Raw genomic sequence first — 20,001 nt, 5'->3', positions numbered from 1 at the left:
AAGCATTTGGGGAAGTTGTCAAGTTCAATGTAGTAAAAGAAAACCTTCTGGCTCCATGAAGATAGTCCAGGGCTGTACACTCTCAGCAACCCACATTGGTTTAGGGAGGGAATTCCAGAGCTTGGGGCCCAGGCAGTAGAATGTGGCCACCAACGGGTGAGGAATTCAAATCAGCCATTGCCCAAGAGGCCAGGATTAGAGGAGTGAAAACCCTTTGGAGGGTTGTGTGGCTGAAGGAGATTTCTGAGATAGGGAAGGGAGAGGCCATGGTTTGAAAAGAAGAATGAGGAGTTTAAGATCAAGGCATTGCTTAAGTGGAAGCCAGAGTGGGTGAGTGAGCACAGATTGCTGATAGGGGAACAGCACATAGTGCAAGACACGTAGCAAGTTTTAGATAACTTCAAGTGTTTGGAAGGTAGCTTTTTTTTTAATTCTTTCAGGGGATGTGGGAGTCACTGGCTGGGCCAGCATTTGTTGCCCATCCATATGGCTGGCTCAGTGGTTAGCACTGCTGCCTCACAGCACCAGGGACCTGGGTTCAATTCCGGCCTCGGGTCACTGTCTGTGTGGAGTTTGCACGTTCTCCCCGTGTCTGCGTGGGTTTCCTCCGGGTGCTCCAGTTTCCTCCCACAGTCCGAAAATGTGCAGGTTAGGTTGATATCCCATGCTAAATTAACCCTAGTATTAGGGGGATTAGTAGGGTAAATATGAGGGGTCACGGGAATAAGGCCGAGGTGGGATTGTGGTTGGCGCAGACTCAATGGGCCGAATGGTCTCCTTCTGCACTGTAGGGATTCTATGAATTGCCCTTGAACTGAGTGGTTTACTAGACCATTTCAGAGGAAGTTAAGAATCAAAAACATTGCTGTGGCTCTGGAGTCACATGTAGGCCAGACCGGGTAAGGACGGCAGATTTCCTTCCCTAAAGGACATCAGTGAACCAGATGGGTTTTTCCGACAATCGACAATGGTTTCATGGTCATCAGTAGATTTTTAATTCCAGATATTTTTTATTGAATTCAAATTCCACCATCTGCAGTGGTGGGATTTGAAACCAGTCCAGAACATTAGGTGAGTTTCTGGATTAATAGCCCAGCGATAATACCACTGGGCCATCTACAATATCCATTAGCATGGGGACCAGGAGGGGGGGGCTGGATTATCAGCACTTTAGTGGGAATAGGATCCAGAATGAAAGAGGAGTGTCTCCAAGATAAAGGCTGAGGGCGGAGAGAGCTTGAGGGGAGAAAGAGAGAAGCATACAAGCTCGGGGGGGGGGGGGGGGGAGGGGGGGGGTGGAAAGGAAGGGCAGGTGAGGGGCCCGGCGGGGGAGGGGGGGGGGGGGGGAGGGAAGGAAGGGCAGGTGAGGGGCCCGGTGGGGGGGGGGGGGGGGGGGGGGAAGGAAGGGCAGGTGAGGGGCCCGGCGGGGGAGGGGGGAAGGAAAGGCAGGTGAGGGGCCCGGCAGGGGAGGGGGGGTGGGCCCAGAGGCCGGGGTGGGGGGGGGGGTTGCGGGCGCTTGGCTCGGCCGGGGTGGGGGAGCCCGGCTGGGGGGAGGGGGCCCGGCAGTGGGGGAAGAGGGGGTTCTGGCCGGAGAGAGGGGGAATCTTGTGGGGAGGGGGGAAAGAGAAAGGTATATTTAAAAAGGGGAGGGAACGGGGGCGATAGCGAAGGTGAGTGTGGGCTGGAGCAGTGACCAAATGTGCAGGTGAATGGATAGTGTTACAGAGGCCATGTCACACAGCGGGTTATTGGGACAAAAATCCCTGCAGAGAAAGGAAAATGAAGAGAGTGAAGGTAATAATTACCATCATTAATCACCTCAAATACAACTGTACCCCCCTCCCCCCTCACATTCACCTCCTACTCCCCACCTCCCATCCCTACACTCCCCCCTCACATTCGCCTCCTACTCCCCATCCACTCTCCCCTCCTACTCCCCCACTCCCCCCGCACGTTCACCTCCTACTCCCCACCTCCCATCCCTACACTCCCCCCTCACATTCATCTCCTATTCCCCACCTCCCATCCATCCACTCTCCTTTCCTACTCCCCACCGCAGCTTCACCTCCTACTCCCCATCCACTCTCCCCTCCCACTCCCCCTCACATTCGCCTCCTACTCCCCATCCACTCTCCCCCTCACATTCGCCTCCTACTCCCCATCCACTCTCCCCTCCTACTCCCCCACTCCCCCCGCACGTTCACCTCCTACTCCCCACCTCCCATCCCTACACTCCCCCCTCACATTCACCTCCTACTCCCCACCTCCCATCCATCCACTCTCCCTTCCTACTCCCCACCGCAGCTTCACCACCTACTCCCCATCCACTCTCCCCTCCCACTCCCCCTCACATTCACCTCCTACTCCCCATCCACTCTCCCCTCCCACTCCCCCTCACATTCGCCTCCTACTCCCCATCCACTCTCCCCCTCACATTCGCCTCCTACTCCCCATCCACTCTCCCCTCCTACTCCCCCACTCCCCCCGCACGTTCACCTCCTACTCCCCACCTCCCATCCCTACACTCCCCCCTCACATTCACCTCCTACTCCCCACCTCCCATCCATCCACTCTCCCTTCCTACTCCCCACCGCAGCTTCACCTCCTACTCCCCATCCACTCTCCCCTCCCACTCCCCCTCACGTTCACCTCCTACTCCCCACCTCCCCTCCCTCCACTCTCTCTTCTTCCCCCCCACCAGGTTCACCTCCTACTCCCCCCCACCTCTTCGTGTTCACATCCCCTCTCCCCCGCCCCTCCTCCCCCCCACCCCCTGCATGTGTACCTGTCAGCGGACTCTACATGAACGCCCGAGCTTGGTGTGTAATGTGACACGCACACACACACACAAGATGGATCATGTTCAAATCGTGCATCCGCGGCAGTGGTTTTGCCGAAGTCATTCTGATAAGTGTTTGGCGTAGGTGCCTTTAATGAATAAAGATGCTTTGGTTCTGAGCAGGCACTCGATGCAGAGAGAGGGTAATCAGCACAGGGCATGAGCTGACCAGGAACCTCCTGCCTCAGTCAGGTGGGCCCATGGCACCCAGCCCATTTCAGCAGCTGGTATTTTCCACCAACGGTTCGCGGCTAAGGGCGGAATTTTCCCGTCCTGCCCGCCACGGGGATCGTAGTGGGGGGGGGGGGGAGACACTGAACACGCAAAGGTCCACTGACCTCGGGTGGGATTTTCCAGCCTTGGGGCGAGCGCAGCCGGAAAATCCCGCCCAAAATGTCTCATGCTCGCATCGGCATTACCTGGAACTGGGAATTCCGCCAAGTGACTGGTCAGGATTAGATCAAATACAGAGCTTCGAACAGCTTCGCTTTGGGACTGCAACCATTTTTTAAAGCAGTGCTTTAAGGGCGGAATACTGAGTCCATTAACTCGACAGACTTCGCTCACGAGCAGCTTATCTAGGTCTCACCTTTGGCCTCTTGCTATTCTAACGTCACATACTTGCCTGGCAGATTGTTGATGTATCCTCCGTCCATGAGCAAGTGTCCATCCTTTGGGTCACAGAGAGGCGGCAGGTATCCCGAGAGGGACATGCTAGCTCGCACGTAGCGCCAGAGCGAGCCTAACCACACGAGGAACAGATGCAGTCAGCGGCCTAGAAGAGCACAGGTATGCGCGACCCGCTACCCTGCCCCACTTCCTCAGCGCAAGCTGCGTGCCTTTGTGCGGAGGGGTGGAGAAGGGGAGGTCACAGCATTCTACTCACAGGCCTATGGAAATCTGCACAGCAGCATTGATACGGCAGCACCAAGTCTGCTGCACCCCAGGGATTGATTTGAACTCAACTTGCCAGGTAACTGCTCCTTTGGACTCTACAATAATCAGAACAGCTCAAAATCACTGGTTTAGTGCTCCATTACAGTGGAACCCACCCAGCTGCCATTGTTAATATTAATCAAAACACTTGCTGCAACCAATATCCCACTCTCAAATTAACACTCAACTGTTTCTTTCTCTGTAACTGCCTCCAGCCCTCCCCGGGTTTGCATCATTCTGGTCTCTTGCGTCTCCCCCACTATTTGTGACCCTGCCTTTAGCTGCTGAACTCTGGAATTCCCTCCCTAGCCCTCCTTACCCGGGGCGGCACGGTGGCACAGTGGTTAGCACTGCTGCCTCACAGCGCCAGGGAACTGGGTTCGATTCCCGGCTTGGGTCACTGTCTGTGTGGAGTCTGCACGTTCTCCCCGTGTCTGCGTGGGTTTCCTCCGGGTGCTCCGGTTTCCTCCCACAGTCTGAAAGAAGTGCTGGTTAGGGTGCATTGGCCGTGCTAAATTCTCCTGCAGTGTACCCGAACAGGCGCCGGAGTGTGGCGACCAGGGGATTTTCACAGTAACTTCATTGCAGTGCGAACATAAGCCTACTTGTGACACTAATAAATAAACTTAACCCCTCCCTCTGCTGTTTAAAAACCTGCTATTTTGACCAAACCTCCAATCATCTATCCAAAGCAAAGGGGAAGTTTGGGAATTGTTGGCGACAATATATAATTTGTTACTGTAGGTATTAGAATCAAGAGGAAGCCTGCTCCCTGTCAGAATGTGCTCCATGTCTATAACCTACATGTGCTCTGGGACACTCACTCTGTCAAAGGCCCTACACTAATGCAAGTTGCTACCTCAGTCTTACTTCATGGTAACGTCTGCATGAACTAACTCAGCCGCCTCAACTCACCAGACACCAGCTCCAAAGCTCAATTCTCTGATATTTAAAGCAAAATATCTGCCTTCCTCACAAAAATTAGAGTTAAAAAAAAAAATTACCATGTGATGAAGACTCGAGGTGGTTAGATGGTCTGTACTGTCTATATTAGGGGAGGCAATGGAGTAGTGGCATTGTCACTGCACTAGTAATCCAGAGACCGGGGGGGCGGGGGAGACCGGGGGGGCGGGGAGACCGGTGGGGGGGGACTGGGTTTGAATCCCACCATGGCAGATGGTGAAATTTGAATTCAATAAAAATCTAGAATTAAAAGCTTAATGATTACCCTCAAACCAGTGTCAATTGGGTAAAACCTCACCTAGTTCAGTAATGTCCTTTAGGGAAGGAAATCTGCCGGCCTGGCCTACAATGTGTGACTCCAGACCCACAGCAATGTGGCTGAGTCTTAAATCAGAGAATCCCTACAGTGCAGGAGGAGGCCATTCAGCCCATCGATCCTGCACTGATAACAATCCCACCCAGGCCCTAACACCACATATTTACCCTGCTAGTTCTCCTGACTAAGGGGCAATTCAACATGGCCAGTCAACCTAACTTGTACATCTTTTCCCCTCTGAAATGGCCTAGCAAGTCACTCAGGTCAAGAGACAATTAGGGATGGGCAACAAATGCTAGGCCCAGCCAGCGCCGCCCACATCCCATGAATAAAAAATAATCTGTCAGGAGAATTCGACTCAATGTTGAAGGCACAGGGTAGGATTCCACTGTAAAACACTAGCAATGTCGGGTTAGGCTTATTTACCAGCGTACTTTCTGATTGGCTCTCTGACAGTTAAAGGAGCGTTCATTTCCCAAACTGCTTCCAGTCCGACAGGATGTTACCATTGGCCAATTGAGAATTCGGAAGTGGTAACAGGACGTTGTCCTCAGGGATCGGAACAAGCCAAACGACTAGCCAGCGGATGACGAACGCACCCTGAGCCAGTGAAGCTGTGTCCGCCTGTGTGATCCCCGCCCCTGCCCCCCCCCACTTGATGCTGTGCAGATTTGAGAGATTGACAGCACCGCTGCCAATGTGCAAAGGTGGCTCCCCACGCAAGACTTATCCACCTCCAGCCTATTCCTGGGCGGGAGGGCAATAAACCTTCATAGAAAAGAACTTGGTTCAGAAGGAAAGAAAGCAGCACCAATCATTCAATTGCTTGACACAGAATGCACTTTCAGCCAATTACCTGTGCTTACAATCTAAGTGGTGTGGAGATATTGAACCATTTACCACTGCTGGTGTCCAGCATTTAATCTTTGCAACTTTCAGGGACTGTGACAGAACCCGATATTCAATGGGGGTTTCGAACACACAGATGCTCAATTTCCTTCCGAGGCCCAAGTTTCCAATGTCCCTGCCTGGCCAGTGTAGATAGGAAGCGATTGTATTGCTGACCTGGGACATTGTTTACATAGCAGCCATCCACAAGCAAATGCCCGTCCTTGGGGTCACAGAGAGGAGGCAGATAAGGCACGTAAGATGCGCTCGCTCTGACGTAACGCCAGATACTGCCTGCTGGATGAAGATGAAGAGTAAGAGTACGAACAGCAAGGGCTGAACAGCATGGGGCAGGGGAGGAGAGTGGGGGGGGGGGGGTTTGGGGAGGTGGGGGGGGGGGGGGGGGGGGAAGAGAGAGGTGTTGTCAGGAACACAGGGCCACAGAGGAGAAGCATGATCGCAGCATCAAGAACAAAGGAGACCCGCTCCCCGAGGAGTCAGAACAGCAACACGTGTGGCAGAAAGTTCCCTGTAAGCCTGCGAAACGCTTTGACAGTCCCGAGACGTTACTGATTCAGTAAAGTGGCTGAAGTGGAAGACTAATCGACATTTTCGATAGACCAATAGAGTGTAAATGAGAAAGCAGCAGTATAGGATTGTAGGGGAGGTGGGGCGGCAGGAGACAAAGTTAGATTGGTTTTTACTGAAGGGACACAGCTGGGCACGGTGCGTTGTGGGAGGGGGATAAGGAGGGGGACACAGCAGATGCTAATGGATGAAAAGCTGCAGGGGTGGGGATTGTACCCCTAATCTCCAGGGGTGACTTTGATCAGTGATGTGGTTAACTCGCTACGATTATCTTTAAATCTTGCTGCAAAGTAAAATGCTGAGAGATGGTGAACCTGGGTGCACAGAACCTGACAGTACACCCTCACCCCAAACCCACACTCCTTCCCCTGCACTCCTTCAACAATGCTTCTCCTCTTCAAAAAGAGTTAACCATTTCCGGTTTTAATAGGCCCCATCCTGTTTATGAACCCTTGTGGTTCTCAAGTCTCTCCTGTACCCTCTCCACATCCTTCCGAAAGAGACTACCTCATGAACAACAATCTAACTGCATACGGGCAGGTTTAGCATTGGGATCAAAGAACCAAGAACAGTACAGCACAGAAACAGACCCTTTGGCCCTCCACGCCTGCGCCGATCATGATGCCTGCCTGACCTAAAACCGTATGCACTTAGAGTCCGTATCTTTCCATTCCCTTCCTATTCATGTATTCATCTAATTCCCCCTTAAATGCTGCTTTCGTACCTGCTCCCACCACCTCCCCAGACAGCGCGTTCCAGATATGCACCATCTTCTGCGTATTGCCTTGCACATCTCCTCTAAACCTTTCCCCATGCACCTTAAACCTATGTCCTCCAGTACTTGACTTTTATACCCTGGGAAAGAGCATCTGACTATCCACTCTGTCCATGGCACTCATAATCTTGTAAACCTCTATCAGGTCACCCCTCAACCTCCGTCATTCCAGTGAGAACAAACCTCATAGCTAATACCCTCCAGACCAGGCTATATCTGGTAAACCTCTTCTGTACCCTCTCCAAAGCCTCCACATCCTTCTGGTAGTGTGGGTGACCAGAATTGTACACAATATTCCAAATGAGGCCTAACTAAGGTTCTGTACAGCTGCAGCATGAGCCGCCAATTTTTACACTCAGTGCCCCGGTCGATGAAGGCAAGCGTGCTGTATGCCTTCTTGACCACCTGCGTGGCCACTTTCAGTGATCGGTGGACATGTACACCCAGATCTCTCTGCCTGTCAATACTCCTAAGGGTGCTACTATTTGCTGAATAGTTCCTACATGCATTGGACCTTCCAAAATACATTATATCAATAGGATTAGAACAGATAGGTGCTTGATGGCTAGCACAAATATGATGGGCCGAATGGCTTTTCTCTGTGCTGCATAACTCTGACTGCTAGCGCTTTGCTTTTGTACTCGAGCTCCCAGTTATCACACCCGGGATCCCACCTGCAACTTTACCTACTTGTCTTTGTCTTTCTTTAAAAAAGATATTTGCACGTAACTTTGTCCCATTATCTCTTAAATTTTACCATGTAGCGTTAAGTGCCTCTCAGTCTTCCTCCCAAAAGCATCACACATTTCTCCACAGTGGATGGATCTGATCTTCTCGGGTATTCTTCCTGAAGTCCTCATCCCTATTTCTGTCTCGTTTGTAAATGTTGACAGGTTGATACTGTGCAGCCCCCATCCTATTCATGTATTCGTCTAGTTGCCCCTTAAATGCGGCTATCATACCTGCTCCCACCACCTCCCCGGGCAGCACGTTCCAGACATTCACCACCCTCTGTGTAAAAAACTTGTCTCACACATCTCCTCTAAACTTTTCCCCACGCACCTTAAACCTATGTCCCCGAGTACTTGACTTTTCTACCCTAGGAAAGAACATCTGACTATCCACTCTGTCCTTGCCCCTCATAATCTTGTAAATCTCTATCAGGTCACCCTTCAACCTCCATCATTCCAGAATTCTTTACTCTGAGAAAAGCAATATTTTACCCTGGACAATGTCTCGTATGGTTTGGAAATTTCTTTGGCCACAACCCTGCAACAACCTGGAAAGTTGACTGGTTATCTCACTGCTGTTTGTGGGACAGCGCAGATCACAAGCCAGCTGCTGTGTTTACCTCACATTTCAACCCTGGGGTGTAAAATCCTTTTAGGATATCATCGTAATCGCACAAATGCAATTAATGTCCGAAATGTTGCCTGGTATGGAGGGTATTAGCTATGAGGAGAGATTGAATAAACTGGGATTGTTCTCCCTGGAAAGACGGAGGCTGAGGGGAAACCTGATAGAAGTTTATAAAATTATGAGGGGTATGGATAGGGTGAACAGTTGGAAGCTTTTTCCCAGGGGCAGAAATGACAATTACAAGGGGGCACAAGTTCAAGATAAGGGGGGAAAGGATCAGTGGAGATGTGCGGGGGAAGTTTTTTTACACAGAGGGTGGTGGGGGCCTGGAATGCGCTGCCAAGTGAGGTGGTTGAAGCAGTTACATTAGCCACATTTAAAGACTTATCTGGATAGACACATGAACAGATGGGAATAGAGGGATACAGGCAGTTGGTCTGGATAGGACAACGTGATCGGCACAGGCTTGGAGGGCCGAAGGGCCTGTTACTGTACTGTTCTTTGTTATGTAGGGAAAAGCAGATCTCTCTAACTGAGCACCATCCCAGGTTTTAACATTAACAGGTCTTGAGGCTGAAGTGATTATGGAAAATGATTTCAGTCTTGATGTTAAGAGGTCGATGAGGTACACGTGAAGGTTTGAGTTCAATTTCTAAGCAGTACCGTGTGCAATGTCAAGAGTTGCCATTCCTGCCTGTCGCTCTCTCTAGTTAGTATCACAGGGGCTGTTTACAGGGCCAGGCACTGCTGCTTTCCATTGAATACCATGCAGAGATCGGGCACTCATTTCATTTTCCTGACTTGGTTAGCAGGATCAGATTCTGTTTTACTGCTTGGGCTGTCGGTTCCACAGGCTTAGAGCGAATGATTCTCCTGGCTCACTTACAGAGTTGTTTGAGGGACGTGTAACGGATTGAATGGAACAGAGTTTGGGAGATGCAGAACATTCGATAAATGTCTTTGATAAAATCTGTGCCCACCACCACCACCCCCCTACACACCCACCACCACACCACCCCCCCCAGTCCATGCGCCCACACACACACCCCCCACCTCCCCCCCCCGCACACACACACCGCCCCCTCCCCCCACCACCACCCAGTCAATCTGAAAGCCCCCCATTTGATAACTTGAGTAACCCATGTACACAATCCATACTCGGTGACCTCGCCACTGCTCCAGTTCCCGGCTCAGTGCATCCAAACGCAATGGGTTCATGCAATGCAGCTAAGCTAAGTGCGCCCCCTCCCCCCCCCCCGACAAATCACGAGATGGGAGTGGCCGTACTGTCTCCTAGGAGGGCTGGAGATCGACAGAGACCAAAGCAAGGCTGAAGGTTACTGGAAAGACCCACCACTTGCCCCTTTGAGAGGGTACCTGTTTGGATAAAGGGCAGCGCAAAGCGAGAGAACCGTGCGCACAGGCTGGGTAAACCTCCAAACGGTTTTATTCAGAAAGCATCGGTTAAATGAGGAGCAGACTCATCCGATAAATTTCAGATAGATAATGATCATTTCGAATATATCTACACAAGTAAGCAGAGAGGGCGTAGAGTGATGGAACATTTCACCAGAACACTCTTGTTAAGAGACTTTTTGCTGTTTTAAACACCAGCACTGTTTAGCAATAGCTCTTCAAGTCAATCCCCGGCTTGGCTCACTGTCTGTGTGGAGTCTGCACGTTCTCCCCGTGTCTGCGTGGGTTTCCTCCGGGTGCTCCGGTTTCCTCCCACACTCCAAAGATGTGCGGGTCAGATTGATTGGCCGTGCTAAATTGCCCCCTAGTGTCAGGGGGACGAGCAGGGTAAATACATGGGCCTGAGTGGGATTGTTGTTGGTGCAGGCTCGATGGGCCGAATGGCCTCCTCCTGCACTCCGGGGATTCTACGATCCTATGAATGTGCAGGCCGCGAACATACCGACTGAAGAACGAACCACTGGAGGTGTCAACTGCTCCCAGACACACTCACCTGTGGAGTGTAGCTGGGCCGGAGATGAGGCAAGCTGGGTGGAATGGCGCTTATACTATCTCCGATATAGCATGTGCTCTAAACTACAGAGATGGGACAAGGTGAACTGTGCTGCTTGTAGACTTGGGTCTTCATGGTATTAGCAGAGTAGACAGCCTCTATCAGGTTAACCTTTCTAGTAATGCTATCGTCTGCTTTGCACTCTCTTCCAACCTGCTCACTTTGGGTTCAGAGTCTTCACAAACTGTTCCAGGGCTGACAACTTTTCACCTGAAGCAGCCGTGAAGAGGAATGCGTGTCCTTTTGAGACAGCCCACGCCAAAAGGGGTTCATTTGACGGTGATGTTTGGTAATTGTTCCAAGGATGGTGCGGCAGGCTGAAGAGGAGCCGGCTACTGAGTAATCCAACTATATCCTTGCAATTCCACAGGGTAGGTCGCAGAGAGCAGGAGACAAACTAGAATGGGTTTCACGCCTCTGGCCTTTCACAGCTGGATGGGTACAATCCAGCGGCAAACATTCGATGGAAAGACTGCAAATTTGAGTGGAATCCTTTGCTCTGTGGGTGATTCCGAGAATACTTCCCGACCGCATCATGCCACTTCCGAGGTTGAAGAATACCGGAAGCAATCTGCATCAGGATGCGGTGGGGTCACATCCGGGCCTTTGCAACCTGCATCCCAATTCACAGCCCAAACTCTGCACCACCTCCAGACAGGGCGTCCCAGTTAATGGAAGCTAAAACACTCTAATGGCGGAAATCCGGGTGAACCCGGGCAATCGAGGTCCAGGGCTTTCCCACTGCCCCGGCGACAGGAAACAACACCTTTATTAATGACTGGGATTGAGGTGTTGGGGAATCACAGGCATCGCAAAAATCTGTGTGGGAGTTAGGCCCAGATAGGAAAGATCCTTCACAATCTCAATGAATTGGATGAAGGGATCAGATGCAAGGTCGCTAAATCTACTGATGACGAAAAGATAGGTAGGAATGCTGTCCATGAGGAATGTAGACAGGCAGATGGTGGATAACGTAGGCAAATGGGAACTTGTCCACTGGGGAACAGAGAGGCACTTTACAGAGTCGCTGCAGGGCAGAAGGAGGCCATGCAGCACATCACCAACAACAATTACACCCAGGCCTTTTCCCCGCAAGCCCACATATTCACCCTGCTAGTCCCTGACAGGAAGGGGCGATTTAGCACGGTCAACCCAGCGCAGCACCCCCCCTCCCCAAACAGTGCAGCACTCCCCCCACCCCCCCGACAACAGTGCAGCACTCCCCGCCCCCCCCCCCGACAGTGCAGCACTCCCCCCCCACCCCCCCGACAGTGCAGCACTCCCCCCCCAGCCCCCCGACAACAGTGCAGCACTCCCCCCCACCCCATCCCCCCGACAGTGGAGCACTCCCCCTTCACCCCCGACATACTGAGAGGCAAGGGAGGAAATTGCTGAGGCCTTGAGAGAAATCTTTGTATCCTCACTGGCTACAAGGGAGGTCCCAGAGGATTGGAGAATAGCCAATGTTGTTCCTTTGTTTAAGAAGGGTAGCAAGAATAATCCAGGTAATTACAGGCCGGTGAGCCTTACATCAGTGGTAGGGAAATTATTGGAGAGGATTCTTCGAGACAGGATTTATTCCCACTTGGAAATAAGTGGACGTATTAGTGAGAGGCAACATGGTTTTGTGAAGGGGAGGTCGTGTCTCACGAACTTGATCGAGTTTTTCGAGGAAATGACGAAGATGATTGATGAGGGTAGGGCAGTGGACGTTGTCTACATGGACTTCAGTAAGGCCTTTGACAAGGTCCCTCACGGCAGACTGGTGCAGAAGATGAAGTCACATGGGATCAGAGGTGAGCTGGCAATTTGGATACAAAACTGGCTCGGTCAAAGAATACAGAGAGTAGCAGTGGAAGGGTGTGTTTCTGAATGGAGGGCTGTGACAAGTGGTGTTCCTCAGGGATCAGTGCTGGGACCTTTGCTGTTTGTAATATATATATAAAAATGATTTGGAGGAAAATGTAACTGGATTGATTAGCAAGTTTGCGGACGACACAAAGGTTAGTGGATATGCGGATAGCGATGAGGACCATCAGAGGATACAGCAGGATATAGATCAGTTAGAGAGTTGGGCGGAGAGATAGCAGATGGAGTTTAATCCGGACAAATGTGAGGTAATGCATTTTGGAAGGTCTAATACAGATATGAAATATACAGTAAATGGCAGAAACCTTAAGAGTATTGATAGGCAGAGGGATCTGGGTGTACAGGTCACTGAAAGTGGCAATGCAGGTGGAGAAGGTAGTCAAGAAGGCATACGGCATGCTTGCCTTCATCGGCTGGGGTATTGAATTTAAAAATTGGCAAGTCATGTTGCAGCTTTATAGAACCTTAGTTAGGCCGCACTTGGAATATAGTGTTCAATTCTGGTCGCCACGCTACCAGAAGGATGTGGAGGCTTTGGAGAGGGTACAGAAAAGATTTACCAGGATGTTGCCTAGTATGGAGGGCATTAGCTATGAGGAGAGGTTGGAGAAACTTGGTTTGTTCTCACTGGAGCGACGGAGGTTGAGGGGAGACCTGATAGAAGTCTACAAGATTATGAGAGGCATGGACAGAATGGATAGTCAGAAGCTTTTTCCCAGGGTGGAAGAGTCAATTACTAGGGGGCCCAGGTTTAAGGTACGAGGGGCAAGGTTTAAAGGAGATGTACAAGGCAGATTTTTTACACAGAGGGTGGTGGGTGCCTGGAACACGTTGCCGGGGGAGGTAGTGGATACGGTAGTGACTTTTAAGGGGCGTCTTGATAAGTACATGAATAGGATGGGAATAGAGGGATACGGTCCCCGGAAGGGTAGGGGGTTTTAGTTTAGACTGGGGCAGCATGGTCGGTGCAGGCTTGGAGGGCCGAAGGGCCTGTTCCTGCGCTGCAATTTTCTTTGTTCTTTGACAGTGCAGCACTCCGTCCTCCGCCCCCGACAGTGCAGCACCTCCCCCGACAGTGCAGCACTTCTCTCCACCCCCCTCCCCCCACACAGAGCAGCCGCGATCCCCCTCCCCCCCAACCACCTCTGCCACGAGCATATGTCAAATGATCTGGAATTGGTGAGGTTTCCACACTTGGAATCTCCTATGTTCACAGGAAGTCGCCAACAACAGGAACGCCACAGACCAGTCGACAATATAGCTCCTCTCACCCTTTGATCTACTGGGTTTGGAGGCTGGGCGCTGGTCATCCACTGATGCTGCATTTTCCAGGTGTTTCTGTTCCCACAGTGATGAGTTTACATGCTTCCAAAGCGCCGCCCAGGCTGTGTAGAAGCCGCTCTGGGCTCCTCCTGATCTTCCCATCGTGGTAGCTATCCAGCCAGGAGCTGGGCCAGCCTCTCCTGACGCAGGTTCAGCTCTGCACGCACCTAATCCGCCACTCCTCACAACACAGTGCATTCCTGGCTGAGTGGTGTGGGATTGCCCACATCTCCGCACGGCAGCAGGGGTCTCTGTGTACATCCAGATGCCCCAGCCACGTGACTGCGGAACTGGAGCTCAAACTCTTTACAACCCACTCTGTCACGACGTGACATGGAAGGGCATGCTATTTGGGTGGTGAAAAGGCCATATGGGACACTTGCCTTTATCAATCGAGGCACAGATTACAAAAGCAGAGAAGTCGGGTTGGAGTTGTATTGAACAGTGGGTTAGCACTGCTGCCTCACGGCGCCAGGGACCTGGCTTCGATTCCTGGCTTGGGTCACTGTCTGTGTGGAGTCTGCACGTTTGGGTCTGCGTGGGTTTCCTCCGAGTGCTCTGGTTTCCTTCCACAGTCTAAAGATGTGCGGGTTAGGTTGATTGGCCATGCTAAATTGACCATAGTTTTGAGGGGATTAGCTAATGGTGGGGTTACAGGGATAGGATGGGATTGTTGTTGGTGCAGGCTTGATGGGCCAAATGGCCTCCTACTGTACTGTAGGGATTCTATGATTCTATTCCATGATCCTAACTTTGGTGGGGCCACAGCTGGAGCACTGTGTGCCACATTATTGGAAGGATGTGATTGCACTGGAGGGGGCGCAGAGGAGATTCACCAGGACGCTGCCTGGGATAGAACATTTCAATTATGAAGAGAGGTTGGGTGGGCTTGGGTTGTTTTCATTGGAGCAGAAAAGACTGAGGGGCGACCTGATTGAGGTGTTCAAGATTATGAGGATCATGGGCAGAGTGGATAGGGAGCAGCTGTTCCCCTGAGTTGAAGGGTCAGTCACAAATGGACATAGATTCAAGGTGAGGGGTAGAAGGTTTAGGGGGGGATGCGAGGAAAAACCTTTTTACTCAGAGGTGAGGGTCTGGAATGCGCTGCCTGGGAGGGTGGTGGAGGCGGGATGCCGCACATCCTTTAAAAAGTACCGGGATGAGTACTTGGCACGTCATGACATTCAGGGCTATGGGCCAAGTGCTGGCAGATGGGATTGGTTGGGAGGTCAGGTGTTTCTCACGTGCCAGGGCAGACATGATGGGCCGAAGAGCCTCTTCCGGATAATTCCATGGGTTAAAACACTTGCAATACAATGTTCGAATTGGCCACGTCAGAACACAATGCAAAGGGCTGGCCGATACTGGATCCTGTTAGTAACCTAACTGCAAGTCTGACAAGACTTAGGGGTGCTACATGCCGAGCTAAAAGAGAGTTAAACGTGGAGTGATATGGCTACTAAACAAAGCCTGCAATTAATAAGGTGAGATTTGTCTTACTGGTTACAACCTGCTTGCGATGAAACTGGATGCTGAAACTAGACGCTGGTGTGACAGAGCGATGGATGAGTTTTCACAGAGCAGCGGTCAGGAGAAGCAGGGGCCCAGGGAGCCAACACTCAGCGTTCACTCCTCCTGTGGGACCAAGCCACGGGAAACCTTCGAGGTGGAGGAGATTCTTCAGCAATCAATCCGCAATAAACCGAATGGGCTATGCATAATTCATTCAGCCCGTGCGTCAGTTCCCCTGTTGTCACTGCAGAGGCTGGCACTGGGACATTTTAATGTTCTCCGGAACAGGAAGGAGGCACCTTCACCGCAACTTCTTCAGCATTTGCATTCCGCACAGGTGTGGAATCGGAGCCCGAGGTTACTGAGAGGGGGGGGGTCGTCCCACCCTGCGTTGGTGGGACACTGTACAGAGTGTGAATCCCCGAGTGGCGGGAGCGGACTGGCTCACCGAGTGCTCCAGGCTACTCGTTAAACTGACGGTAGCCCAAAACATCTAGTTTTAAAGAGATACGGGGACTCCCTATCCTCTCTGACTTGACATCTATCAGGAGAGAGCTCTCTGCCTCAATGCTTTCTCAAAACAGATGGAGGCTAGCCAGCCTGACACCCAACGCTGCTTGCCAGGGATTTAGAAGATGGAAAAAGAGAGGGAGACTATTAATCAGCCTGAAATACACCCCGTGTACACAAACGCCGACTGGCTGAACACTTGGATGGAGGGGAGGGGTGGGGTGGGGTATACATGATTTACTTTTAAAACAGAAAGCAAACTAAAACCTTACTCTGAACGTTAACTTCTCTTGGCTAATACTTACCGCGGTAGTTTTAACAGACTGCGTAAATGGCAGGTAAAACTAAACATTTGATTCAATGTGAGGAAAGGGTAAACTTAAAAAGGTTAGACGGAAAGTAATGGGGAAGAAAGGGAAGGTGATAAGAGGGAGCAAACGCTGTGTGGAAAGTTATCCCTAGATTAACTTTGTGGGTTAATAAAAGCAGTTATGAATTGGATAGTGATGTTGATGATGTTATGAAGCAATGCCACCACAACGAGACAAGGAACCAAAGCTGAGGGGGGGGGTCGGGGGCAGGGAGGAAGGATGGAAGGGAGGAGGAAAAGGGGGAAGGACACAAACGAGCGTTACACACCACAGTACAACCTCCACTCTCAAGGGCAGGGCAAGCAATTGTGGATAGCAATGTCCCGGAGTAGCTCAGCTTAGTAACAGTGACAGAACCAGATGGGAGTTTTAACACAAGGAGGCCCGAGGCCTCTCCCCCCCCTGCAAAAATCCAGGGATTTGGACTGGGGGAAAAAAAAACAACGCTCAAAAAAAACTTCAAAAAGAAAAATGGAAGCAGCCAGGTGTGTGGGTCCAATTTGAAGAGAACAGAATGGATTTTCTGTGCTGTTAAGGCTCCATCTGCTTCAGTTCAATAAATGGAAGTTAATGACAGAAAGAAAACACTCCACGTCATCAATAAAGAGGAACACTGAGTTAGACACCTTTAACTTCAGAACCTGAACCATGAGGCAGCCAGCAATTTTCCTTCCAAAATTGAGATCTTTTAAAAAAAAATTCAGCTTCTTCCGAGATTAAATAAACACATGGTGGTGACGAGTCCCAAAACTCAGTCGGTCTCTCTCTGCCTCAGCTTATGCCAGGTACAGAGATTGGTTGTAAGCAGTGGCCACTGTGTGTGGCAGGCACTGGGCAAACCGGGCTGGCTGGCGGGGATGTCAGGCTCGAATTCAGATGAACACGGGGAGGTAGGGATGAGACAGGGCACTTCCCTTGGTCAAAGAGGAGCCAAGAAACTTCCCGCATGTCGTTCTAAATAAGTGGCACTATATTCTCTCACATGGAAGTATGGTTCTCAATAAGGAGGCGACTACACCAATTAAAAGGACTGGCATTGCACTGAAATCGTCAGGTGGCCCACTGCAGCGGATTCATGACCAAGGGTCTGCAGCCAATTCCCAAACAACTCACCACAGGTCCTGTCGTGCAAAGCAGGCATTAATTGGCCAAGACATGGCCATTCAGCCCATCGAGCTCATCCTTCCACACATTCCCCTGTGTCAAGATGCCTGTTAAATAATTACGGAGTTTGTGTTCCTTGTGGAGCAGTTTGGATAAGGAGAATTCACTTTGATTGGAAAAGCAAATACTGGGCAAATGTGAGTGAAAGGTAATAAAGGAGTGTTCCACTTTAAAGATAACGATTTAATGATCATGCAAAGCTCTTGATAAATCAGTGATCCTGCTATTGTTGGCAATGTCACCCATATACTGACCACTCTCAAAGCAGATAACCACTGTGAGGCGCAGAGACACTCAACACACTGCTTTGCATTTTCACACATTTTATTCAAATAAGCTGCAAAGTTACTGTGTCTGCCCGTGCATGCATGTCATTCCCACAGCAACACATGCATTTCCCATGTCAACATGCCAACACACGCCATTCCTCTGGCTGTCCGCCTATTTGTGCCATTACTGCAACAACCCAGTCACACCGTTCCCATGGCTGTCCACCCCCATGCGCTACTCCCTTGGCAGCTCATCCTCGTGCCCCTCCCACACTCGCCTGCCTAATCACGCGCCATTTCCACCTTCCCGCCGTCTCCCACCTGCCAGAACCCTGTGCCTCCTGACCGAATGTCCCTCCATCCGCACATCACCCTCACTGCCCCCCCCCTCCCCCACCGCGCCTCACTGCCCCCCCTCCCCCACCGCCCCTCACTGCCCCCCTCCCCCACCGCGCCTCACTGCCCCCCCTCCCCCACCGCCCCTCACTGCACCCCCTCCCCCACCATGCCTCACTGCACCCCCTCCCCCACCATGCCTCACTGCACCCCCTCCCCCACCATGCCTCACTGCACCCCCCTCCCCCACCCCCCCTCCCCCACCCCCCCTCGCGCCTCACTGCACCCCCCCACCGCGCCTCACGGCCCCCCCTCCCCCACCGCGCCTCACTGCCCCCCCTCCCCCACCGCGCCTCACTGTCCCCCTCCCCCACCGCCCCCCCTCCCCCACCGCCCCCCCTCCCCCACCGCCCCTCACTGCCCCACCGCCCCTCACTGCCCCCCTCTCCCACCGCCCCTCACTGCCCTCCTCTCCCACCGCCCCCCCTCCCCCACCGCCCCTCACTGCCCCCCTCCTCTACCGCCCCTCACTGCCCCGCCCTCCCCCACCGCCCCCCCTCCCCCACCACCCTTCACTGCACCCCCCTCCCCCACCGCGTCTCACTGCCCCTCCCCCACCGCGCCTCACTGCCCCTCCCTCCCCCACCGCGCCTCACTGCCCCTCCCCCACCGCGCCTCACTGCCCCTCCCCCACCGCGCCTCACTGCCCCTCCCCACCGCGCCTCACTGCCCCTTCCCCACCGCGCCTCACTGCCCCTCCCCCACCGCACCTCACTGCCCCTCCCTCACCGCACCTCACTGCCCCTCCCTCACCGCGCCTCACTGCCCCTCCCCCACCGTGCCTCACTGCCCCTCCCCCACCGTGCCTCACTGCCCCTCCCTCCCCCACCGCGCCTCACTGCCCCTCCCCCACCGCGCCTCACTGCCCCTCCCCCACCGCGCCTCACTGCCCCTCCCTCCCCCACCGCGCCTCACTGCCCCTCCCCCACCGCGCCTCACTGCCCCTCCCTCACCGCACCTCACTGCCCCTCCCCCACCGCACCTCACTGCCCCTCCCCCACCGCACCTCACTGCCCCTCCCCCACCGCACCTCACTGCCCCTCCCCCACCGCACCTCACTGCCCCTCCCCCACCGCACCTCACTGCCCCTCCCCCACCGCACCTCACTGCCCCTCCCCCACCGCACCTCACTGCCCCTCCCCCACCGCGCCTCACTGCCCCTCCCCCACCGTGCCTCACTGCCCCTCCCCCACCGTGCCTCACTGCCCCTCCCTCCCCCACCGCGCCTCACTGCCCCTCCCCCACCGCGCCTCACTGCCCCTCCCCCACCGCGCCTCACTGCCCCTCCCTCCCCCACCGCGCCTCACTGCCCCTCCCTCCCCCACCGCGCCTCACTGCCCCTCCCCCACCGCGCCTCACTGCCCCTCCCCCACCGCACCTCACTGCCCCTCCCTCACCGCACCTCACTGCCCCTCCCCCACCGCACCTCACTGCCCCTCCCCCACCGCACCTCACTGCCCCTCCCCCACCGCACCTCACTGCCCCTCCCCCACCGCACCTCACTGCCCCTCCCCCACCGCACCTCACTGCCCCTCCCCCACCGCACCTCACTGCCCCTCCCTCCCCCACCGCACCTCACTGCCCCTCCCTCCCCCGTCTCACTGGCCCCCCCATCCCACCCTGTGCCTGCCTGTATTACTCCATTGCACACACGGAACAAAGCCTGTCTGGTTCTGAGACTTCACAAAGCTTTTGCATATTTAACCTCAGAACTTTCCATAAGACCATAAGACATAGGAGCGGAAGTAAGGCCATTCGGCCCATCGAGTCCACTCCACCATTCAATCATGGTTGATTTCAACTCCATTTACCCGCTCTCTCCCCATAGCCCTTAATTCCTCGAGAAATCAAGAATTTATCAATTTCTGTCTTGAAGACGCTCAACGTCTCGGCC

The 20,001-nt window shown here is 53.1% G+C and overlaps 1 protein-coding gene across 1 annotated transcript in view; it reads right to left on the bottom strand.

Annotated features, from left to right (window-relative positions):
* Positions 1–20,001, bottom strand: part of pnpla6 (patatin-like phospholipase domain containing 6) — a 199,900-nt gene that overhangs the window by 40,245 nt on the left and 139,654 nt on the right. The window contains exons 30-31 of the mRNA XM_078235102.1: positions 6,120–6,236; positions 3,465–3,581 (exon numbers count right to left, since the gene is read on the bottom strand). Coding sequence (XP_078091228.1) covers positions 3,465–3,581; positions 6,120–6,236 — 234 coding nt within the window. The remainder of the gene's footprint in view (positions 1–3,464; positions 3,582–6,119; positions 6,237–20,001) is intronic.

Source organism: Mustelus asterias, chromosome 19 (assembly GCF_964213995.1).
Source record: "Mustelus asterias chromosome 19, sMusAst1.hap1.1, whole genome shotgun sequence".
Taxonomy (NCBI): Eukaryota; Metazoa; Chordata; class Chondrichthyes; order Carcharhiniformes; family Triakidae; genus Mustelus; species Mustelus asterias.
Note: the sequence above shows the minus strand (reverse complement) of the source record. Positions and strands in the feature narration are given on the sequence as shown.